The sequence below is a fragment of the Populus euphratica genome, unplaced genomic scaffold (assembly GCF_000495115.2).
Source record: "Populus euphratica unplaced genomic scaffold, PopEup_1.0 scaffold13.1, whole genome shotgun sequence".
NCBI classification, from domain to species: domain Eukaryota; kingdom Viridiplantae; phylum Streptophyta; class Magnoliopsida; order Malpighiales; family Salicaceae; genus Populus; species Populus euphratica.
Window position 1 is genome coordinate 1,540,921 of NW_011499872.1, and position 25,779 is coordinate 1,566,699.

General features: G+C 34.0%; 4 protein-coding genes across 5 annotated transcripts; 3 read left to right on the forward strand and 1 right to left on the reverse strand.

Moving 5' to 3' along the window:
• Positions 1–2,817: 2,817 nt before the first annotated feature.
• LOC105127618 (putative methyltransferase DDB_G0268948) lies at positions 2,818–4,132 on the reverse strand. Its single transcript, XM_011028983.1, has 2 exons — positions 3,928–4,132; positions 2,818–3,760 (listed from the first exon to the last, which is right to left on the reverse strand). Exons 1-2 carry the CDS (start codon positions 4,075–4,077, stop codon positions 3,119–3,121), a joined length of 792 nt encoding a protein of 263 aa, XP_011027285.1. The 5' UTR covers positions 4,078–4,132; the 3' UTR covers positions 2,818–3,118.
• Positions 4,133–10,050: 5,918 nt separating this feature from the next.
• LOC105127619 (putative UPF0481 protein At3g02645) lies at positions 10,051–12,953 on the forward strand. Of its 2 annotated transcripts, XM_011028985.1 has the most exons (3): positions 10,051–10,196; positions 10,314–10,476; positions 10,569–12,953. In XM_011028985.1, the coding sequence occupies exon 3, from the start codon at positions 10,741–10,743 to the stop codon at positions 12,418–12,420; it is 1,680 nt and encodes a 559-aa protein (XP_011027287.1). In that variant the 5' UTR covers positions 10,051–10,196; positions 10,314–10,476; positions 10,569–10,740; the 3' UTR covers positions 12,421–12,953. The 2 variants fall into 2 exon arrangements, with proteins under 2 accessions (XP_011027287.1, XP_011027286.1); XM_011028984.1 differs by lacking the exon at positions 10,314–10,476.
• Positions 12,954–14,787: 1,834 nt separating this feature from the next.
• On the forward strand, positions 14,788–17,684 carry P5CR (pyrroline-5- carboxylate (P5C) reductase). Its single transcript, XM_011028986.1, has 7 exons — positions 14,788–15,175; positions 15,261–15,309; positions 15,462–15,553; positions 15,698–15,770; positions 16,111–16,231; positions 16,416–16,521; positions 17,224–17,684. Exons 1-7 carry the CDS (start codon positions 14,966–14,968, stop codon positions 17,410–17,412), a joined length of 840 nt encoding a protein of 279 aa, XP_011027288.1. The 5' UTR covers positions 14,788–14,965; the 3' UTR covers positions 17,413–17,684.
• Positions 17,685–23,564: 5,880 nt separating this feature from the next.
• LOC105127621 (putative UPF0481 protein At3g02645) lies at positions 23,565–25,417 on the forward strand. The gene is made up of 2 exons (XM_011028987.1): positions 23,565–23,635; positions 23,833–25,417. Exon 2 carries the CDS (start codon positions 23,886–23,888, stop codon positions 25,284–25,286), a length of 1,401 nt encoding a protein of 466 aa, XP_011027289.1. The 5' UTR covers positions 23,565–23,635; positions 23,833–23,885; the 3' UTR covers positions 25,287–25,417.
• The last annotated feature ends 362 nt before the right edge of the window (positions 25,418–25,779 follow it).

Here is a 25,779-nt window from a genome sequence, read left to right on the forward strand (position 1 = left end):
ATGAGTGGAGACACCTTAGGAGAAGTTGTGAGGACTATGATATGAGTCCAATTTCAGACCGTCTCATGAAGACAGGAAGAGACACCTCAGGAGAAGGTGTGAGGACCGTTATATAAGTCCAAGTTTAGACCATCTCATGACGACAGACGAAGACACCTTAGGAGAAGGTGTAAGGACCGTGATATGAGTCCAAGTTCAAATCGTCTCATAATGACAGGAGGAGACACCTCAAAAGAAGGTGTGAGGGCTATGATAGGAGCCCAATTTCAGAACGCCCTAGAGCCAATGTAATGGCTGGATATAAGTGGACAAGTGTATAGCCAATGAAGTGGCTATGATGAGTATGGAGACAAATGCAAGATTGACTTTCATGGATATTGCCCCCATGCTAAAGATCAATGAGTTAGAAGACATTTGCCTTGGATAATAAGTGGATGACTTGTGGAGCATTAAGACGCGGCTGCTATGAAGGAGCAGAGGGCATGCGCAGGTTCTGGGAACAAGTTGACTCTTGTCAAGGTGGTGAGCTCGATGAAGGCATTGTAATACTCAGAGTATCAAGACATATATGGATCAACCTTTAATGGGCTGCCCCCATGGTTAAAGGTGGAAAGCTACCTGGACTCTTGAGACTAAGAGCAAGAGACTCACGGAGAAGTAAAGCGTGGTTCCTAGGGTGGAACAGAGGGTAGACGCAACTCCTGGATGAGTAGACTTTTGGAAGAGTGGTGAGCTTGTGATCATATTAAGATACTCAGATAATGACTGTTGCACTTGAAATATCCGTTTGAGGGGGTGTTATAAGCCTTAATGTGAGGCTTGATGAATCATTCCGGACCGAGCATGGTTGATACGCTCGAAGGGAAATGTTGTTCCAAAGACAAGCGTTAACACTATTCAGATGTGATGTGGCAGACCATCTGGTTATAGTGATCCTTTTGTGTGAGAAAAAGGTGTGCTTTGGTTACTCTGATGATTGAAAGGTTTGGCGAGTACCTATAAACTTGGCCAAAGATGCTCTTAGAATAGAAAGCTTGGAAGAGCTGCAAGATGCAAGCTTGTGTTGAAGAAGCAAGAGGACAGCTGCCCCACATGAATGGCAAAGGGGGTGATTGTTAGGTTGGTTGTCATTTCATGTAAGGCACCAACCATTGACCATTGACTATTGGTAGCCACCATTGTTGAATGAGTTAGAGTTGGTGGCCACCAATATTGACAACAAAGCAAGAAGAGCCTCCATGAATGCCTATAAATAGAGGCATATGTTAGAGAGCAAAATGTGAAGAGTTTTATGAGAATGTGAAGAGAGTAGAGAGAAAGAAAAAGGCCAAAGATGTGAGAAATGTAGGAGAGAGTGGGCTGCCATTGCAGCACTAAAAAGAGAGAAATAGAGTGAGGTTGAGAGTTGTGAAAGAGGGGATGATTCCTCCTCCTCTATTGTTGTAAATCTTGTACTCTCCCTACATAATGCAATGGCTTCTCCCGTGGATGTAGGCGGTTTTGCCGAACCACGTTAAATATTGTGTCAGTGTGCTTGGCCTCCTATGAGCAAATATCAGTACATCACCGGTCGGAATTCCCAACAGTGTCTGTCTTTCAATACCATTTTCTCCAGTAACGTATGAATCTATTCTGCTTTCAGATTTTTTAAGTGGATTGGGCCGTGCATCAACTGGAGCAAGTGATCTTGTTTTATCCACTGAAAAGGGAGCTAGGAAGCCAATGGCGTGGCCAAATGGGAACTATTGCTGGAATTTCTTTCGTTTCATGAGGGCTATTGTCGTTGCCAGGTATCGCTTATATCAACATAAATTCTTCAAGGAGAACTATCTATGTATGGACATCAGTTCCATCAATCTTGTATTGAGTGTTAGTGCATCTTTTCGTACGCGAATCTCCCTTCTGGCCGCAAAGAAGAAGCTATGGCAACATTAAAAAGACTTGATCCAACAAGCCTGAATTTATGCAAACCCTACATTTCCCTAACAAATGAAGCACCAAAGGCCAACCTCTGCTCATCAATCGAGATCTTACTTGGAGGGAAAATGGGCACTTCAAAGGTCGTTAATCGTGATGCTAACAGGTTTTGGCATTGGAATTATGTACTGCAGCATACCGCCTTTAGCAATAGGAAACTTGGACTAAAACATGTAATGAAGTGTTGTATTCAATGCTCTAGCTGAGGTACCCTCCTGTATAAAATTTCCATTATCATAAGCAGATGGAACAGTAAAGGATCTCTTCTTGCATTCACTACATTAAGTGGCATATGCAGCACAATGTGTATCATGAACTGGAAGGGAGGGATACCAATTGGATTGGATCTGGTATCCTACTTCATTGCCTGTACAGCTTTTATCATGCTAATGATCTGCACCTTGAAATTGTTTCCAACATGTGTTAGGAAGACAGCCTCGTCGATGGTAAGACAAGAACTTGTACTTGGAGCTGTGTTTAGTCCAGTTTTGATTTCTGCTGGGAGGAGCACCAAGGTTTTGTCATATGGAGTGTCTGGCTTGGTGATTTTGTATTACAGAGTGTTTGTTCTCCGTTTGCCAGAGACAAGAGGTCTGACTCTCTGTGTACCATAGATGAACAAGAAGAAAAAGACCAGCTAGCTATGTGATGGCTATAGAGAAAATTAGTGCCATTGACTTGGGCAAAAAGACCCGAGCAGAAATTCTGGGCTGTATGAGGTTACCACATCTTTGGTCCGGACCCCTGTGAACGGGTCACCATTCATCATAAAAGAAACGGAAATCATGGACTACTTCTTCAGTTTGGTGCCATGGAAAGAACTCGAGAATCAAACCAACAAAAGCTGAACAGAGAGATTTTCATTAAGGAAAGCTGAACAACTGTGTTCAAAGAAATGGAAACATATCAACTTTCAGTCTGAATTGAACGGTTCATCATTCATCATAAAAGAAACGGAAATCATGGGCTACTTCTTCAGTTTGGTGCCTTGAATAGAACTCAAGAATCAAACCAACAAAAGCTGAACAGAGAGCTTTTCATTGAGGAAAACTGAACAATTGTGTTCAAAGAAATGGAAACATATCAACTTTCAGTCTGAATTTATTTTTCAGCTACCTCGTTAACCATTTGAATTGCTATCTCATACATTTCCCACCTTGCCAATCTTCAGGTGAACAGGAAACTTCACAGCCTTTTGATCATGCCCATCTTCATTCCAGGCACGCTTGAAACTTTCAATCACATCATCTCTCAGTAGCTCCACACCCTTTGCCTTAGCTGTTTGATATGCAGACCATGACCTTATGTACGTAAAATACTCATCTAAATCCATCATCTTTACTGCTATAAACTTGAATGGTCCTGTACTGTCAGTTCCTTCAACTGGTTCAAATGGAAAATCAATGCTCATATACTTATTGTCGACCAATTTACGCTGCAGTTCCCAATAAGGATCAGAATCAATGGAGTAAAATGGATTGAAGACCGAATCTACAGAGTCATTCACTTCAGGAATTGTGTAGCACCAAGCAGCAATGACTCCATGAGGTTTTTTGAGCACCCATTTTACTTGTTGGTAAAATGAAGGAAGATCAAACCAATGCATGGCTTGGGCAATAGTCACTAGATCAACACCAGATTGTGTTGACACAATCAGTTCAAGCTCACCCATTGACATCACAGGAGGAGTCTGTTGGTATCTCACATTGGGAAGTTTTGGTGCAAATTCTAGTTGTTTTAGGCTCGTGTCTGTGCCTATTACATTCTTGTAAATCCCAGCTAGCTGAAAGAAACTTGTATTAGAACTTTACAAGTCTAAACAAAAAATACAATAAACACAAAATGTCAGCCTAATGGCTTGTAATAATCACTTCCATGCCCTTAATTTTCATAAAAAAAAAATGCTGTCAACGGAGAAATAAACAGAAGAGGGAGGATAAGAGAACTCACCGATCGAGCAGCTTGTCCACTTCCAGTGCCAACATCCCATACAAGGTCACGAGAGGGTGTTTTTGAGGCAATGAATTCGAACAATTCTCGTGGATAACTTGGCCTTGTCTCTGCATATTGTTTTGCTTGCTCAACGAACAATTCTGCCATTTCTTCCTTTTTTTGTGGGTTTGTTTTGCTCTTAAAAATATGTGTGATTTGCTCGTCCTACTTCTACTCTTTATGTAGCTTTCATTTTTCAAGTGTGGAATAATAAATAAATAAAATATTAGACTGCCGGAAGTGGAGGAAGGAAGGAGCGAGGGAGTAACTGGGGGTGTGTTATCTATTTTTAACGGGCAGCCAACTTTGATGCTTCAACTGGGTTTGACGACGTTGATAAAAAAGGAAACAAAATTTGGTTTTACTACCTATTTCCTCTCAATGATTATTCTAGCATAAACAAAAAGAAATGGAGGTTTCTTACGTATCACTGGATTTCAATAATGAATTTTTTGAAAAATTTTAATTTATTTCTTAAATTTTTATTTTGTACATTTAAGTTATTTTTAGCTCAGATTACAACTCAATTGTTGGAGAGAAGGTTGGATTAAAAAATAAAAGATTAAAGTAAAAAAAAGAGTAAAATAAACAGCCTCTTGAAATTGACTTTTAAAATTCATTTTAATCTTTTATATTTTTTAGTTATTAGATAATTGATTTTTTTAATTGTCAAAAATTTAATTTTAATATTAAATTTTATTTTATTTTTTAATAGAAAAGAAAGGAAGGGAGTGGCTAGATTGTATTATAAATAAAAAAAGATGCTGTTAAAGATGATTTCAGCCATAAAACAATCTATTTTTGTTTCACATAGTTTTATATAATAGAAAGAGCTAAGATTAAGTGTTGTTTTACCTTGAAAACAGCTAAAAACACAAATGTGAGTTTGGAAATATTTTTAATTTTAAATTAATTTCGAGTCTTGGGGAGCCATGAACTAATTTAAATCTGCAGGGTATTTTCTAAATGTTTTAGGTTAAAAATAAATTGAAAAAAAGTTTTTGAGTCAAAAGAACAATCACCCCATTTTTTCATTTATATTTTATTTATAGTTAATAATTTATTTATTTACATAATGATTCATGATTTATTTAATTATATATATATATTAATTTACATTTATAATCTATTTATGTAAAAAACCAAGTTGCAGCCCGAAAACCATTACAGTGAAGTTTATATAAGATTTTTTACTTATCTGGAGGTGTGTCATGTGATTTCTCATTGCAATGCTCTTCTTGCTTATAGATTTGATATTGTAGTTGATGTTATCACTTAATCATAAATGAGTATGTTTTGCATTAATGATAGTATTACTCCCAATTATTAATTTTTTCGTGGGGGTTTTATAAGGATATCCTTACATCATTTTACAGTGTGAAACTATTTTTATTGGAAATTTATAGCTATTTTTCGTAACAAATATGTTTTTTTAAAAATTAAATTTATATTTTTATCTTGCAGGGATATAGCAATACTCTAATGGCTAGACCAACACTTTATTAATATTCTATATTATTAATATATAGATTTTGGAAAGTTGATATATAACTAGACAGGTTTTAATTTCAAAAACAAAATTTTAATTTTATCAAAATAATATTATTTTAATTTTTTTAAATATCTTTCTTTTTAACCCAGGGTAACTCTTTATATCTATTAACTAGGCATGCTCATACTACATCAAGTTTAATAGCTATCATGTATAAATCTATCTAAAATTTATATGAAAATTGGTTCAAGAGGGTTGTAAATGTTAAATGAGGAATGTTGCTGACATATATGGTGACGAAGGCAATAGGTGTTCAATTTTGTTCATGCAGGTTATTGTTGTCTTGTCTTATCTATGACGGTATGGTATCGTCTTTTTGCCTCTACCTATCTGGGCAATTGCTTGGAAAACTCGTAGCAACACAGTGCCAGAAAAGGCCCTCCACAAAGGAGCATCGTCTAGATGCAAAATCCATGTTTAGTTATCATCGTAAAAGTTATTTTTTTATTTTTTAAAATTTATTTTAAATATCAGTCCATCAAAATAATTAAAAAATATAAAAATATTAATTTGAAAAAAAATCAAATTCTTTCATAAATACAAACCGTACAAGTAGCTTTATCAATAGTTGCCAAGTCAACAATAGATTGTGGAGATTCAGTGTTTTTGTGCTAGTTTGGATTTAGATAGCATGGAACATATAAGTTACTTGTATCATTTTTCTCTGTAACTACTATGATCTTATTTATACATAAGAATATGGTCTAAAGCAATGATCTGGAGATGATATATTGGTCCAAAGACTTTTCTGCTGTCAATTAGTTCAAATATAAATAAATATTATACTTCTCTTTCAAGTAAATAGAAACGAGCAAAATTTGTTTTAAATAAATCTCATGTTATGTTGAGAATGATGTATGACCTGTAATGGGCCTGTTGGTATGCTAGCCCAAGTATGTGAGCCGAAACCCATAATGGGTCATATGGTGCTAGCCCGAGTGCTATAATCATATCCCGGCCTCATACAATTTATTGACCTTCATGCTAAGCACAACCCATATAATCAGGTTGCTCATGCTGTCCATGGACCAACTTGAATATTTAATATATTATTATTAAACTCGGCTGGTCACCCAATTCTTGAGGTAGGTTTGATTTAAATTAAATTTTGTAGGATTTATTGAACTCCATAAATCACAAATTAATTTATGATCTGATTAATCCCATCAAAATTTAATTTAATTTTTTAAAATATTTTTTATTAAAAAAATTATAAAATAATATCACGTGGATCAACTTATCCAATTTATAAAATTAAAATAATTTTATTATCCTATGCACCATAAATGAGAAAGAGATCATGGGTATATCCACCAAAATAGTCTGGTAGATCGAGATGAACAAACCACTTTGAACCTACGAAGCCCTATTAATTTATTTTTATATTATAAAAAATTTTTAAAAAAATTAAAATTTTTTATTTACTTTAAACTAATATTTTTTTGTGTTTTTAGATCATTTTAATACGCTGACTTTAAAATTAATTTTTTAAAAATAAAAAATTATTTTAATATATTTTTAAATAAAAAATATTTTAAAAAATAATTATAATTATATTTCCATGGGCACCTGAACATATTCGAACCTACAGATTGAAGAGAAGGAGCATCTCTTTTATCAAATGGCAGCAATCACGTTGTTCTTTTATTTATTTATTTATTTATTTTTTTTGTAAAATCAAAGGTCAGGGCATCAATTGACCTAGCTAGCAAGCAAGACTGCTGCCTTCTGACCCGCTGATAATGGGCATGATCTCCCGCTGCTCTTGGCTCTTTAGCATCCAATAAGTGGTTTAAAGGAAAAAAAAATAAATAAAAGAAGCCGTGAAGTGTAAACGTAACTTGATCAACAGAATCAAATCCAAGAAATATTTAGGGAAGCTAAATGAATTTGCTGATAAGAACATGCATCATTTTTAATTTTAAATGTGCACTAAAATTTTACGAGCATATTTTACATGCTTGGTTTTATATGATATCAACACTCTAAAACTAGCTGAATTTTATTTTATATTTATATTTGACTATTAAATTATACTAAAATTCTCTATTTGAGATATATAGTGTCAATTAAAGTGGTAGTTGTTGTACCTTAAAACCAAAAAAATATCCCACCCCCTACAACTAATTAACGACTTAATAAAGACATGAATAATATAACAAAATAATCTTGGATAAATGCTATCTCATTTTGTTTTTTTAAAAAATAATTTTTTTTAATAATATTTAGTGTGATGTGATGGTTATTTATACATATTATATACTGTTAAGCAAATCATATCAATATAACATGAATGACATGTATGATAGAAGATATAATATATATACCTTTAATATAAAAAAAATATAGTATTAATACTTATAAGAAGAAGGTAATTGTTGGAAATAAAGGTAAAAATAAGTTATTTTTATCTAGATTCACAAAGAAGAAAAAGTGAAAAAAAAATATAGAGTCTAAATAAAGAGGCAAAAGTTTAGTGTGGAAGAAGTACTGATAATTAATAATAGTTCTATTAAAATCACAGCTGCTTTGAAAATTAATTTTTGATTTAATTTGCTAAGTCTATTATATGATAAAGACCTAAAATGATTAATGACTGCAACATCATAATTACTAGAACTCAAGGATGAGTTCTTTTTGATATATAAAAAATGATGTAGCCAAGTTTGTATATATTAAGGGTTTTGATTAGTTATACATGGATTTATCTTAAACAAACCATGATAATAACCTAAGAGATAATTTAATAGACCAATACAACATGTCAAAGTTCAAAAGAAGAACTAGTCGCTCCAGACCAAGATAGTTGCCAATAATAAAGATAATAATAGATTTGACTGTTGAATTGAGTTTATATTTTTATAGGCTATTTTTTTTTATGAAGAGCTACTAATTTGTTACTCAATAGATTAAAGGATATTCCAGAATTAGACATAAAAATTAGTTATTTTTCTATTTATTTTTAAATTTTTTTATTTTATTTCAGATTTTGAGTTAATTTTATTTGTGTGTTAAGATTCTGAGTTTATTTTCTAATCTAAGTTGGTTTTTCATGCCTAAAACAACATTATAAACCTCAACTTGATTATATTAATATTTAAGAAATAAAATAAAGTCAAAGAGTAATCTTGTGTTACGTGTTTTCATATTATAATTTTTTTTATTGCTTTAGCAAATTGCCTTTTTCTTACGTGTATTATGAAAGAGTAAAAAAACCAAAAAACTAATTAAATTGCAAAAAACAAAAAAAATAACTAAAAAAACTGAATTGTAAAAAAAATCTATTAAATCAATTAAAATTTTAAAAAAATCAATCGGTTCGGTTTTGTAAGCCTGAAACTAAAAAACCCAAATTGAAGTAATCCTAAATTAGAAAAAAACAGAGTCAAATAAAAAAACCAAAGCCAAAACCAAGTCAAATTAAAAAAACTGATCCAAATAAAAAAAAACCAAGCCAAACCAGTTTAAACTAGTTTTTATCTTAAAAATTAAATCAAATCGAACCGAAAAAAATTAGTTTAAACTAGTTTTGATTAAGTTATAAATTTTTTAAAGAAATTTCAGTTTAGTTATTTTTTCCTTGATAAAAACCCCTAACCCTTATGCCAATTTGGTGTTTGCCGGCTGGTGTCCTAATAATATAACCTCAGCTTTAACAAAGTAAATAAATACTAAATAATAACTTGATCCCTATTGCCCACACTTTATCTAACAAAGTTGGGGTGGACATTGCTAGCTATGTATCTTTATCTCTTCCATGCGTTTCGCATGTTAGCCTGCAAAACTGATCAAATCGGGCTAGTCACTTTTGCCTCAAGCAATTTCATCTATCTTGATTTCTTCTCGGTTCTTACAAGCTAGCATGCATGAATAGCTCTAGCTTTAGGTTTTTTTCCACAAACTCGCGTTAGTTCACCTTATCTGCAAGTATTTAATTTGCAGAATTCTTATGACACACATTTTGTATTATATAATAACTTTAGATCTCACTGTTCTGCCACTATCTCGCATCACTTCCGTAGTATCTTTAAGCTTTAGTATCTGTTTCTTCAATTTTTGGTTGCTGAAGCTTTAGCATGTCTGTTCTTTAATTTGTGCTGCTTTCTTAAAACCAAACCTGAGCTTTAGTGCAAAGAATATAAAAAAGCATAGAAGCTTGATTTCCACGTAACCTACAATTCTTGTTTACTGGTGTTAAACTTTGGTTACTACTCTGCAGCAAAATAATGTCTTTCAGCATGTCTGTAAACTCTATATTTTCCTTTATTCTTTTCTACTCAAAACTTATTAACTTTAGGCACCATCTAGTTTCAACCCACTTTTCATTAAAATTTGATTTTATTAATTTAAATTATTTTTTTCATAGTATTTTTGGATTGTTTTGATGTTCTAATATCAAAAATAAATTTTAAAAAAATAAAAAATATTATTTTAATAATTTTTCTTAAAAAGATACTTTAAATAGTAACTGCTATTAAACTAACTTGTATATAACATTTTAGACAAGGTTTTAGAAGATTTGAATTGTTAGATGTGAATTTATTGCAATTGAACCACATGAAAGGCATAGCTAACACACTTTGCAACCGACAACAACCATTATAAATAGGAAGACTTGTCCTTTATTAATTCTTCATCGCTAGAGTGTAATGGAAGGTGATTAGTGGTGAGAAAGGTCAGTGAAAATTGTGAAAATTTCTGCGTTTGTAATGTTCTTAATTACTCTTCTATTCTACTAATATTTTACATGATGATAATTTTCCCCGTTTTAATTTCTTTAATATTATTTCAGTAGAATCCCAACAAGCGAGGGATAGCTAGGTTTCCTGGAAAAACTTCTATCCACGTTCTGTTTGTGTGTGTGCATGACTGCATGAGATGCACTAGTATGCTAAACTAAAATTCTTGCCCGACACAAACACGAGTCCGTAGATATATAGTCTACATATTAATACGTATGTATATGTGTATGCATGTCTTCTTCTGTTATTGGTTCCCTTCTCTGAACTTCTAAATCTTATCTTTAAGTGCGTGTTTGTGTGCGCAGAAAGCAAGGGAGCGCTGCGCAGAAACGAAGAGCACAACTTGGAACAAGGGGATCTTTCTTGTATCGAATCTAGTCTTTTACTGCTGTCCTTCAGCTATTATCAATATTTTTTTTCTTAATCCTCCAACAATGGATAGTAGCCCTGTTTAGTAGTCTGTGATAGCTGATAACAATGGCCGAGATGCAGCTAAATGAAATAAGAGTTGATCCGTTGACGAACAGGCAGGAAGATCCTCTAAGCAACAGACCTGAACAAGGGTCAAAGATGGCCATGTCAGAAATACAAGGTACCTCATCGCAAACAAATGGGCGTTCTTTGTGGCTTAGCGGCATAATGAGAGGAGTTGAAGAGGCTAAAACCAAGCAACGGTACTCAGGGCCAATGATTCCAAAGGTTCCAGATAATCTCAAGGATGATGAAAACAAGGAATGCTACGAGCCCTCGGTGGTCTCAATTGGTCCTTATCACTATAAGGATCGTCAAAACAAGCTCCATGAGGCGGAGAAACTGAAGGTTCAGATGGCTCGTGAATTCGTCCTGTATACTAAGAAAGACATAGAAATCTTATACAGTGAGGTTGCAAAGGTGGCAGAGAATGCAAAGAGATTTTACGAGGGGTGCTCATTAAGTTGCTTTGATGATGAGCAATTCACGCGGATGATGTTTCTTGATGGTTGCTTTATTCTCCAATTCATCCGTGGTGTCATGTACAATAAATTGGATATGAGTGATCAACAAATTATCCTTGTTAAGCGGGACCTGCTATTGTTGGAAAATCAGCTCCCCTTTTCAGTCTTGAAGTCATTGATGAGCTTGAAGAACGATGGAGATGATCGTGGAATGGAAATCAATATCAATGATTTTCTTTTACTCCAGATTCTCCAACAAAGTGATCAACGACGTCCAGTGTGGGTGCTCAGTTGGCTTGTTAAAGGGTATCTCCTATTACTTCTTATATATACTTCAGTAATTTACCCTTTCCATATTCTTCAAGGCTCAGGGGACTACTTTTTTATCTCCCCTCTTTTTGGCATCTTGGTTGCTGGCGTCATTTTTGTTTGCAAAATGGTCGCCTCGCTTATGAGGTCACTCCTATGCGGAAACAAATGGCAGGCGGCAAAATATCATTGGCCCCCTCATCAAGAGCCTGCTCATATTCTTGAACTTCTATACTCCATGTTCACACGTTCTCAAAAAGAAAAACATAAGCAGTGTCTAAGAAGCTGCTGTATTCATTACTTGTCTGAGTGTCTTGGGAATTTATTTCCTAAATCCAAGCCGGGCAAATATGGCCACAATTTGTATTATTCTGCTAAGGATCTTCGGAAGGTGGGAATCCACTTTAAGCCTAGCAAGACAAGCACTTTGACGGATGTCAAGTTCGAGTCATCAATTTTCTATGGAACATTGAAAATTCCTTCAATTACTATAGAAAAAGCAACCAAGTCCATGCTGTTGAACTTATTGGCCTACGAAACGGCTGCTTTTCTCGATGATCTTTGGGTCACCTCTTATATACGCTTCATAGACTCGCTCATTGATGATGCTGAAGATGTGAGAGTGTTGAGGTCAAATGGCATACTTATCAATTATCTTGGACCTGACCAGGAGGTAGCGGATCTCTTCAATCAAATTGGCCGTTCCCTAGAACCTAACTCTAATATTGTTTATAATGACGTTAAAAGAAAGATTAATCTTTCGTGTGATAGCATCTGGAAGAAATGGATAGCTGAGTGGCATCAAACTTATTTTAGCAGTCCTTGGGCCTTTATTGCATTTATTGCTGCAGCTGCTGGCTTGGTTCTGACGGCCACTCAGACATACTATACAGTGTATCCCTACAAGTCATGAAGTGATTCACCTATGTCAGTTGGAACTTTACAAGTTGTCCGTTCGTGGGCTCCAGTTCTGCCTGTTGGTTGATTGTTGCTTGAAAATAAAGTGATATGGGCCTTTCAGAAGTTCTACAGCTAAATTAAGCCTTAATTACCAGCGCAGTTTTCCTAAGAATGTTTCGAGTGTGGTACATCGTGTGCTAAATCAGCTTGTTAAGAGTATCTTTTATTGATTTTTTTTTATTTTGAAATTTGCTTTAGGGCTTGGCAATTGTTGGGATTTTTTGTGGCTAAAATTTTTTGTGTGGCTTGTTTTAAAGCTAGCGTGTATTGAGTTACATCCTTCTCACCACATCCAAGAGAATCCGAAGTTTGTTTGCTAGTTTTTCACTTTGGTTTGGGACTTAAAGTGTAACTCTCCTTTCCACCTATGAAGATTATTTTTTGTCTGGGATCGAGTGCAGTGATGAGTTTACGAGGAAGAGTTTGTAATTCTTCTATATATATATATATATATATATATGTTGCTTGTCGAGCAAATTTCTATAATTATGAAACCCATATGAGATAGAAGAATAGACTATTTTCTTCTTTCTTTTTCTAAAATATTTTCATCAGAAGATGTTAAAGCTGCATTTATTAATTATTTGTATCACGCAAACTATTATCAACCAAGAAGGAATATAAAATGGGCTTGGGATATTAATTCCATATTTATTGGAACCAATTCATATGCTCTGGTCACTTTTAATAATAAGAATTCATCTAAAAATGTAAATTTACTGTAATGTGCTTCTTCATGGATGTCTGGTAATCATGTACGTAAGCGTATAATTAGTGATTTGACAGCAAAAGCAATAAGAAATCTAGTGTATATAGAATAGTATCTCCAAGGTTAATTACATGGTATGATTGATTAGCCGATGTTTCAGATTTAAATGTTGAGTTATTGGAAGCATAGAAAGCGCGCAATACCCAGGCTTCCATTAATAAAAGAACACAACTTCCTGCAATATTCAGAATAAAATTTGTAGCTAGCTACACAGACGTTGCTCCCCTAAGGAAAACCAAGGAATATGATAGTTTTATTCAATAGGAGAAACTTCTGTTACAACAGGACATCTATATACAAGGCGGAGATCTGATGAGAAAGATGCTAAATATCATCTCCTATAATCCTGGTATATCAAAATCTATCTATACTAATAATTATCCTATCAATTGTTTACATAACAGTAGTAATATGAATTAGAAACATTGTAGTGATCAGAAGTAAGAACACAGAAGACAACATAGGATCCACTGCAACTTTCCTTAGCGGCTGCAATACTACAAGAACTGCACTCTGTACCCTGGGAGATATATAATGTAAGAGAAAATATAGCAGTTTCCCCTTCAATACTACCCCTCAAGTCAGATCAAACAGATTTAATTGATTCAAGCTTGGATAGCTGACGATGAATGTAAGCTCAAGTCAGAATCTTTGTAAACAAATCAGCTAATTGGTTATGCTTATAAATATAATATGGTTTGATGATATGTATCTGAACTTGTTGACGAATAAAGTAACAATCAACGTTATTACAACATAGAGATATTGGAATACTACTTGAAAATTCTATTTTTGACAAAAGATCTTTAAACCAAATTAATTTACAAGCTGGTGATGCTATCATATAATATTCAATGTTAGCACTAGAATATGTTGTTTCTTGCTATGCTAGGAGATTAAATTACCACAAAAAAACCACCATTATTAGTAATAACAATCTTTCGTCCAACAAAACCTTTTAGCTAGTGCAAAATTCGCTTCACAAGGCTTAAATAAAAGACTATGGGAGCTAATAAAACGAAATGCGTAAGTGATATTATACTGTGTAATAGTAAGATAGATGAATTTATCAATAAGATATTGATAATGATCGGTGAAAATAAAAAGAAGAGAATTAGTAGTGAAGCTGTTTTTGTAGAGTGTTTGAGAGTATGATAATAGTTATTTTTGAAATATTTTTTATTTAAAATAAATTAAAATAATATATATTTTTTTTAAATTATTTTTTATATCAATATATTAAAATAATAATTATTTTTAAAATTAATTTTATAAAAAAATTAATTAAAAAAATATAATTTCCACCTCGTTCCAATACGCTATCTCAATATATAGTTTGTTAACAATTTTGTAACAACATAATTTTTTTATAATATTATACTTAATTTTAGAGTCACTTCCATTTTACAAATCCCGTATAAATCATAAGAAAGTCAAACCTTAGTCTCTCCTAATTAAATTACACTTCAAAATCTATTTTGATTGAGAAGACAGTTTAAAATAAGGATTTGGTTAAAAAATAATAATAATTAAAAAAAACAAAAAATAGTAAATCCAACCCCAACCCATCAAGCCGCTTATGGGAGCCTAAAAACAGCCGCTCATCAAGACTTTGCTCGTAACTCGACAATCTGCACGCACCCAGTACATAGAGCAGAAGACTTCTCGTTCGTCTCAGCTTCAGTAAACATCGGCCTCGTATCAGAGATCCAATAACAATAACAAGAAAATGGAGGCGACACAGTTCTTAGCTATACAAACAGAGACATACAAGTTGGGTTTTATTGGAGCAGGTAAAATGGCAGAGAGTATTGCTAAAGGAGCTGTTCAATCTGGGTGTTTGCCGCCTCCTCGTATCTCTACGTCAATTCACTCCAATCCTGCTCGCCGTCTCGCTTTTGACTCTCTTGGGGTCAAAGTTCTCCCTCAGAATCGCAATGTAATTAGAAAAAATATAGTCTTTATTTAACTTCTTGATTAGTGATTAATCACTTATTTTTTTATTGGTGTTGTGGTATTTGCAGGTTGTTGAAGAGAGTGATGTGGTGATTTTCTCCGTCAAACCACAAGTTGGTAGGATTTTTTTTTAGTGAAAAATTAAACTCTATGCGCTAAATATGTTTTCGATGATGATTTTTTGTGGCTATTTTAGGAAAGTTGTGATTTTTTATGGGCTACAAATTATGTTGTTAATGATTATTTCTTTTGGGGTTTGTGTGGTGTAGTGAGAGATGTTGTTTTGGAATTAAGGCCATTGCTAACGAAGGACAAGCTTTTGGTTTCAATTGCGGCTGGAACAAAATTGAAAGATTTGCAGGTTTATTTGTTTTCTCACATTTTTAGAAATTGTTGCTATGCTTGTTTTATTTGGAAATTTATCTGTTCTTGGCTAGCCTTAAATTTTTTTTGGATGTCTAATATTTGTTTTCTAATTGAAGTAGAACATTTTTGTTTAGTTTAGGAATGGGCTGGTCATAGCCGATTTATCAGAGTGGTGCCTAATACTCCTTCAGCTGTTGGTGAGGCAGCTTCAGGTAAAATTGTTTGTCTGTTTGCTTTTTTATTTTTTTTAACGATTCATACTGACTGAGCATTACACATGTTATTGCATTAAAGAATACTGTGTTCAATGCTATATATTACCGAATCATGAACCACGTTATGTGGTCTTATTTTGTCTTCATGATCAACTTAGCAGCTAAAAGATTTTGCCTCTTTTTGTTGCTAAGAATGCTCATTCATTTCTTTGTGTGGTAATATGCACCTTTCAACTCTTCAAGTCCCGCTGCAGTTCGTGTTTGTGATCAATTATTTACATCTTAAGTTTGTAGCAATTTGGAAGAAGTGGTTTTAATTTGCCTGTTTCTTGGATAGTTATGTGCTTGGGTGGAGCTGCAACTGAAGAAGATGGAGAACTGGTAGCTAAATTGTTTGGATCGGTTGGCAAGATATGGAGAGCTGACGAGAAATTGTTTGATGCAATTGTTGGCCTAAGGTATGATGTTTCTGCAAAGGGTAATAACATTCTGATTTAGTTAATATCTTGAGAAAGGCTCTAAATCAATCAAGTGGCATGCACTAATTTCTGTTGCTTTACACATGTTTTTCTATTTAAATTAATAGAGATTGTATAATTGGATTCTGCTGTAGTGTAACTCTCTTTCTGTGTTCATGATCAGTGGAAGTGGCCCAGCTTACATATACCTAGCAATTGAAGCTTTGGCTGATGGAGGAGTGGCTGCAGGTCTACCACGAGAACTTGCAATGGGCCTAGCCTCTCAAACTGTAAGTCATTTATTTGAGATGGCAATTGCTGTTCACAGAGATTCAATTTAGTATTTGAACTGTATCTTATTGCACAAATTCACTTGCTGTAGACCCACTGAATAGAACAGAAAATAGGAAAAAGTTTGGAGCCTTTGATGTTGTTTTAGACCAATGCAGCAACTGTGTATTAGGATTAGCAAGTTTGAATTTCTGATGTTTTAAAGCTCTGGATTTCATCAAGATTCTGCTGATGAAACGATAATCCTCTAATGCTTAATTTGCTAAAACGTAAAATTCAAACAAGAATGAAAATGAATAGGCAAACAATGTGTCCTTTGAAAATTAGTTAGTTGTTGTGACATCAATTTTCTTATTGAATTATTGTTTAAGGTGAATGATCCGGAGTTGTATGTTCTGAAAGACTAGAAATGACTACTCTGGACAATGTGCATGATAAAGAATTCACTGTCATTCCATTTATAAACTATTTAAGGCATCAAAAATAGTAAATTTGTTTAGTGGATTTTAGTAAGCTACTGCTTCTTGTACCTAAAATGGAAGCAGGGACAGTTTGCTTTCTGTTTTGAGCAGTCGTTGGATTAGTCATGAGTATGTCTGTGGGGGTATCCAATTCTTGTTGGAACCTTAAAGCATCAGGAGATCTACGCTCTTCTTTTAGTATGTTGCGTGAGTTGTTGAATTTTTTTGTTTCTTCTGCAGGTTCTAGGGGCAGCATCTATGGCCTCTAAAACTGGGAAACATCCTGGTCAACTTAAAGATGACGTTGCTTCACCTGGGGGGACAACTATTGCTGGTATTCATGAATTGGAGAAGGGTGGATTTCGTGGAACATTAATGAATGCTGTTGTTGCTGCTGCAAAGCGCAGCCGAGAACTTTCCCAGAGCTAAGATTTATCATTTTAGTTTCGTTTCTTTTATCACATGCTAGGACTCTGGCAACAGAATCTTTTCCAGTTATTCAGTTTTTTTCCTATTTTTTTTTTATCAACCTCCGAGTAGTTTGTCAGTATTTTTTAAAATTGAATGGATGAGCTATTGGCCATAACTTTTCTTGCTTATGGCCAAGTGAAATTATTTAGACTATTATAGTCTCATCGTGTTCTTGGCTACTATTTGGCTTGCCAATTTAAGGAAACCTTTTAGCATGCAAATTAAAGCTTTCCTGAGAAGCATTAATTTTCTCTTGGTCTTGTGTTTGATGCTATAGTGAAATAGAAGATGGAACTTGTTATATTAAATTCGGATAGAACTACTTTAGTTTATGATGCCAAGGGGCAAGCTTTCACACTTGGGCTCTTTTGGTCAGGCATAGGGACTAGTTATATATATAGCTTACCAAACAAGAAAGCTACGCATCTTGTATCTGATCCGTCTACCATATTACCCATTTCTTGAATTTGAAAGTACTGCTAGGCAGACGTAAGCTAAATTGTTCACGGGCAACGTCAGTTCTTAAAATAGAGTTGATTCTCTGCCTTGAATCCCCTTGTGCCATGTTAGATTTCATGGAGTTGTTGAAAAGCTAAGGACACTAGTTGATTCTCACAAGGAAGAAAATTTCTAAGCTTGTTTAGCGCTTCAGAAATTGAAAAAAAAAAAAAAGCAAAAAAACAGAAGATATATAAAGCAAATACAACTGCATCTAAAGATTGAAGAAGAGAGTTTCATTTCTAAGAATTCCTGCACTTTGAGACCAGGAACAATCCTAATCCTTATCCCTCGTGCATTTTTAGCTGTAACTGATCAAAAGTCGAGGCAGTGTCACATTTCAGATAACCCTAAAGCCCCTGTCTCTGAACTAAAGTGTGATTACTTTTTGATCTCGTTGGTGCATGCTTCAACATTGTAACTTTTATCATCAACTGATGCTTTCTATAGTAAAAAGCTATGTCACTTGTTTAGAGCAAATTATAATAAAAACTAAATTATCTAGAAAAATTACCATAGATTAAAATATATTTCATTGTGATGTGAATTATAATAGTAGTTTTATTTTTTATTTTTTTATTTTTGTTTTTGCGAGGGAATAAAAGTTTCTTTAATCTTTTTCCACAAAATCAATTGAGTTTTTTAATTTTCAAGTAAAAGCAAATAATAATTTTAACTTTAAAAAAACAGAAAAAAAGCTTTGTTTTTAGGGCCATGTGGTATTTTTTATAGGAGTATCGTGTAATTAAGAAAACCATGAAGACATCTTCGTGTTTTTAGGTTATATTTGTATTTTTTAATTAAAAAATTACTGGTGTATGTTCTATATATTTTGGAAAGGTGGCACTTGTGTGTGAGACACTTTCTAATTACTAAATCTGCCCATTTATTATATCATTAGATACTCAATCATGCTCTTTTCTATATAAAGCAGCGTGATAATTAATTTTAATTTTTTTTCAATTCGCTGCCCTCGGTAACAACATCTACGAGAAGGCGAGGCCGACTTCTGCCGGCTTACGGTTCGCCTTGAATCAAAGACGGAGAAGGGAGAGCGGATGTCTATGTAACTAACCACGTGGATATGGGTAAAATAACTAGAATTTATCTTGGATTGTTTAGGAACACACCAGCGTATAGCATTTAAAAAATTAACCAGAATTTTTCAAGTTCTAAAATTACAATCTTAAACGGTAGAGAAAACTATTCTTTCAAAATAAATTTTTAATAATGAATCTTAAATAATTTTAAAAAATAATTAAGCTACAAAGCTATTTAAATGATGGCTAAGCTAGCTTAGCTAATTAAAATTAAATCAGATTAAAATTCAGAAACCTAACGTGAAAATGAATCCAGAAAAACTAGGAAAATAACGAATAATCTTGAACAGAGATTTTCTAGACCTAATTCGGGCATGTTAGTCGGCCAACTTTCATAAGGAATAAAGCTTTTAAAATGCTTTGACAAAATCTATATCTAAGCTCTAAAGATCACGTATGTTTTCCAAAAGAGAAAGTAAACTAGTTAAAAGTACTAAAGCTCACTGTCCAAGTAAGCTAGGATTCTTGTTTCTTGCTACAAGGTACTTGAATATATGAACTAATAGATCCGTATTGATCTGTTGATATGCAGGAATACACACGAAATCCTAAAATTAGTGTACTAGTCTGTAGTTCTAATGGCCAAATAACTAAAAATTTCAATTGAGGAAATTGTAGGTTCAATTACTCCTCGTAGCAACGAAGAGTTGTTTAAATCCATAATGAAGGGTGAAGGGAATGATGGTTCGAACAGCCAATTCCGAAGGCCAAAGATTCCGAAGGTTCCACAGATGCTTAGTCTGATTGAGGTGAACAAGGATTGCTACGATCCCTTGAAGGTTTCCATTGGTCCTTGTCACCGTGGGAAGCCAGAGCTCAAAGAGATGGAGAATATCAAGCTCATGATGGCACGCCAGTTTGTCCAACAGAGTGAAGAACTGGTTGAAGATTTGTATGACAAAGTGGCAGAGGTGTCCAATGAAGCAGGGCAATACTATGCTGAAGATTCAACAGAAGGTTTGGAAGACTAACAATTCACCCAAATGATGTTTCTTGATGGTTGTTTCATCCTCCAATTCATCTTCTGCCTATTGCGTATGACGATTCTTACTAGAAAGGATGAATAGCCATGTTTCAGCTTTGGTTACAAGGGACTTATTCTTGCTAGAAAACCATCTCCCTTTTCCAGTCATTGATGAGTTTGAGGCTCAAAAGGGGAGATCTAGAGGCAGAAGAAGATGAAGAAGAAAATCAAGAAAGGGAAGGGATGAAACTGCTCAAAGAGTTCTTCAAGCACATTTGGGCAGTTCCCCCTCGAAGAGAGTCATGCAGGGAAAGGATATCAAAGTTCTTTCGCAGAAGAATTTTTCCTCGATCATTGACGAGTTCAGAAGACCGAAGAATTACCAAACAGCCTATCCATCTTCTCAAACTTTTTCGTGTCCAGATCGTTGGCAGATAAGTGATCTCACCTAATCATTCCAGGACCAACTGGTACCGTTATCACCAATCCTGCGATGGAGCTTAGGAGGGTGGGAATCCATTTCAAGCCAAGCAAGACTAGTCTTTTCACCAGTGTCCATTTCAAATCAACGGTCCTTGCTGGAAGACTCCGAATTCCTCCTCTAACAATACACGATTCGAACAAGTCCTTACTTGTAAACTTGGTGGCATAGGAAGCATGCCTTGGTGAATTCAATGAATTTTGGGTAACTTCTTACATTTGCTTTCATGGATTCCCTCATTGATCACCCTGAAGATGTGAGGGAGCGGGAACTGCGATCACAAGGCATATACAATCCTCAATACTCTTGGAAGCGATCAACAGGTGGCAGAACTCTTCGATGACATAGCCAATTATTTAGTGCCTAATCCGTGTTCTCATCTATATTCAGGTTAAAAGGGCCATCGAATCACATTGCAGAAACACGTTCAAGAGATGGATACTTCACTATAAGGGTCCTATTTATGGTGTAATTTTCAAGTACTCATTTCTTTTTGGCATTATAATAAGTGCCATTAAGGCATATGTAGCAGTAATGCCCATGCAACCCGTGTATGTGTCGGAAACAGATTGCAGAAAACAGAATAGAAGAAGAATTTTGTAGGAAATAAATGGTAGAGCTGCAGTTCGATACCACAAAAGACTGTTCATTATTGTTTCCCGATTACAAAAACAGACGGGTGAAGGACACAATATATATATATCATTGGCAGATTGATTAAAACTAGAAATACATTAAATTCCTTAATCTAGAGAAACCAAAAAGACTGACTAGTTAAATATGATACTGAAAATTACAAATTATACTTTAATAATAGGCGCCTGCAGATTACCATATACAAAGGTAACCCTATACCCATAAATATTTTTGTGTTTTCTCTCAGCAATCTCATTGGCTATGTATTTTATATGTTAAAAGAATTATTTCGTCCAAAAACTTAAAATTTATATTATTAATGATATTTACACTTATAATCGTTTAATTAATAAAATTCTAATACTATATTAAATAACAATTTAAATCTAAAAACTTAAAATACTAGATGACATCTCAACGTACATATGATTAACTTTGTTTTCTTAACCTGCTCATATGTTGTTTATAGAAAGAAAAAAAAATGATCACACTGTGTTGAATTCTTCTACTGCTATTATTCTGTGCCAAGTTTCATAACCCAAGTTTTGAAAATTTCTTAATTTCAACCCTTAATGTGGAGCCATTTCCACAAGCCCTTCTAAAATATTTCTTCTGAGAAGCTTCTTTCTTTTCCCCGCCTTCATTCAGCCCTCGGACGCTCATTCTTTTGTCATTTTGAGGCCTGATACCGCATGCGGTTGCCGCAGCTGTGAGTTTCTCCTGTCATCAGGGTCGCACTGTTCCGTAACCCCTCACAGTTCACTGTGTCATCCCTTTGTCAGCTACCGAGTAGATGTATTCATCATCTGCCCCTATAAATAATTAATTACTGTGCTTTCAATCTAATTATTAAGCTCCACCTGTTTTTCATCGCATATGTATTGCATATACCATGTGGTATGGATTGATTTAGGTTGTACAGTAAAATTGAAACACAGAATTAAAAAAAAAAAACTGGTAGATGTTGCAAATTTGATAATTTTGTTTTCTCTAAAAAAAATATAAGACAACACAAATATTTATGAATTTTTTTTTCTGAAAAGACAAGCCAGTTGCATTTTTTTTTTGTCTTGAAAACTTAGGAATAAAGTACTGTTGCAAATTTTATAAACCATAAATTATTACTAATATTTTGTTAGTGTTTTTTTCTGATGTAATGAGTTCAGTGTATATTAGAAACTAGAATCTACGTAATCAACTAATCATAGTAGCACAACATATGCAGATTCCAAAAGGGGTGAAAATTGTGGAATCTCAGTCCAAGCTTGTTAGCCCAAAAAAAGAAAAAGGGAACGTCTATGGTGAAGGCATAACTTGCTTTCTGTTGCAAACATTATCCAAAACTAAAGTACATGTGCAACATGCTAGCCTGTACCCTTGAGCTTCACATGTTAGCCTGAATTAGGCTATGCAACGTTTACCATGCTTTCACTAGGCTGTGATATATTTTATTTATTTGTTGAAAAATAATTTTTTTAAAGTGAATTTTAGAAAAGTAAATTTGAAAAAAGTAAATTATTTTTTTATATTTGATAGTATAATGAAAAATAAGTTAGAAAATATTTTCCAGTATTTAGTTATGTCATGGAAAATGAGTTGGAAAATAATTTATTAATGTTTTATTTTTCACAAATTTATTAAAATAATAAGGAACAAATCTTATAAATTATAAAAGTTGAATGAGAATGAAATTAAAAAAAATATAATTTCATAAATTATCTCAAATAAAATAAATAATAATCAAAATAATAGAGATTAAATCTAAAAAATAAAAAAAATAAAAGATGAAGAAATTAAAATAATAATAATTAACATTTCATAAATTATTTTAAATAAAATAAGTAACAATAAAAAAAATAAGGATCAAATTTGATAGATAAAAAATTTCAATAAAAAAATGATAAGGTAAAAGCAAATAACAATGATAAAAATGAGGATCAAAGTTAATATAAAAATTAAATTTTAAAAGATAAAATTAAAAAATAAATATTAAAAACAATATATATATATATATAGAAATTAAAAGTTTGAGTCTCAAATTTGATATAATTAGTAAATAATATGATATTTTTAAATTTTTCACAACTTTCAGAAAGTGCTTTCCTCACAAATTTTTAGGAAAACACTTTTCTAAAAACCATCTAATTTTTTTTTTTTACTGGAAAATATTTTTTGTTGATTGACTTTTCTATTGATAAATAAATACAAAAAAGTCTGAAAAGTGATTTTTTTAAAATTATTTTTCAAGAAATTAACATATCCTTAATTTGTGTTAATGGTTGCAACTCCTTGATTGTTGCTGAGGATAGATTATAACTTACCGAGGGTTGTAGTTAAAAAAAATAATTAAATTCTTTTAAATATATATCAGGCTACGGATAGAGCTCATCTGTGTTTTTCTATTCCATGCATTTCTAAGTTTGCTGATTTTTTGCGCTTTGTCAGGAATGTGAATTTTATTTTGTTAATTGCTTTTGACGACAAATCAGTCTCCAGTTTCAAGTAAGCTAAGATTCTCGTTCCAAACTAAAAGCTGCTTCAATTTCAAGATAAATTTCTTCAAGGAGTCTCTTATATATATATATATATATATAAGAGTCTGGTATCCTCCTGTTAATGTGCATTAATAAAGTAAATAAAAGCCCTCTTCTTTTAATCTGCACAAACGATGTCTGAAAAAATTGATATCGTGATCGCAGATCATGCAAGCCTGCAGCAATCTACCCCTCGCTTTGACGAGTGGCTGAAATCGATGATGGACAGAAAGAGGGAACAGACCGGCAACTACCAACTGGGAGGGCCTATCATTCCAAGGGTCCCATCGACGTTTCGTAAAATTGAAAACAACAGTGATTGCTACGATCCATCGGTGGTCTCCATCGGTCCCTATCACCATGGGAAACCAGAACTCAAGGAAATGGAGGACAACAAAGTCACATTCGCGAGCCAGTTCGTCATGGAGAGTCATGTGGCCCCTGATACAATGTTCTGCAAGGTTGAAGGGGTGGCGAGCAATGCAAGGAAATGCTATACAGAGGATTCAACGCAGCAGTTTGACGGCAAGAAGTTTTCCCAGATGATGTTTCTTGATGGTTGCTTCATTCTCCATTTCTTCTTCTGCCTCTCAGAGCAACCTGAAAAACTAAAGATGTCTAGTCACCATGTGTCTTTGGTTGCAAGGGATTTGTTCTTACTAGAGAACCAACTCCCTTTTGAAGTTCTCCAGGAACTAATGAGTTTGAGGTTCAATATTCAAGGAGAGAAGACAGTAGATTTTTTTGAGCCTATCTTCAAGCATATTCGCTCAATGCCCCCTCGAAGAGAGTCATGTAGGGAAAAGTTACATCAAAACTTAGCAACCATTTCAAGTTTTTTTCGTGGTCTGCAAAAATTATTTTCAAGTACTGATCCAAAATCCCCAACAAATGAGTTGACTGCGATTCATCGTAAGCCTGCCCATCTTCTAGAACTTTTTCATAACAAATTTGTTGCCAGGAGCATAGATGACGCAGGTGTTGAGGATCACAAAAGCTGGTACAAGGATGATTCTCGAAAGAGCTGGTCTGGCCGGTATTATCCCGCGAAGGACCTTAGGAAGGCTGGAATCCATTTCAAGCCAAGCAACACAAGTCTTTTCACCGATGTCAGCTTCAGGCCAACATTACTCGCTGGAAGACTCTACATTCCTCCGCTAAGAATAGATGACTCAACCAAGCCCTTGCTCTTAAACCTTGTAGCCTATGAAGCATGTCTTGGTACCCGCGATGATTGGGTCACTTCCTATGTATGCTTCATGGATTCATTGATTGATCATCATAAAGATGTGAAGGAGCTGCGATCTAAAGGCATACTCATCAGTACTCTTGGAAGCGACAAACAGGTAGCAGAACTCTTCAATGAGATATCTGATTATTTAGTACCTAATCCCTATGCATACTCCAAGGTTAAAAGAGACATCGAAAATCATTATAGAAACGGCATCAAGCGATGGATCCTTCATTATAAGGGTCCTATTTATACCTTCATTTTCAAGTACTCATTTATTTTCGGCCTCATAGTGACTGCCTTAAAAGCCTACGTATCAGTAGTTCCCATGAACCCAGTTTTTGGTGTCTGCAAAATGCCTGCCGCAAATGCTACCCTTTACCCTTAAATGCCCTATGCGTGACTCTGTGTTTTTCATTTGCTGTGTAGATTATTTAACTATTTGCTCGGTGTTGCACCTCTATGTATTATCCGAAAGTTCCCGTGCGTGTTATGAATTCTTGAGAGTTTATAAATTTTTCTCTTTGATGCTTAATATGTTTATATTATTATTTGGTTAAGCACCGGTAAATACATTGCTAAGTAACAATCATTGTAAGTTTTAACAAATTAGTCTTCCAGTTATTAAAAATTGAAGCCTTTAAAACTACTGGTGGGAGAAATCACTTGTGGTGGCTTTGAAAGACTCAGAGGGGATAAAACACACTGTTTTATTTCAAGAACAAAGCTTACAATAACATAAACAAAAGCTTACAACAACCCCTCTCTCTTTCTCTCTAGTGTTTCTCTCAATCTCTCCACACATAATTGCATAAGTTTAAATGCATATTTATACAAGAATTCAAAACAAGAAAATTCAACCTTCAAGTGTGAAGGCGGTT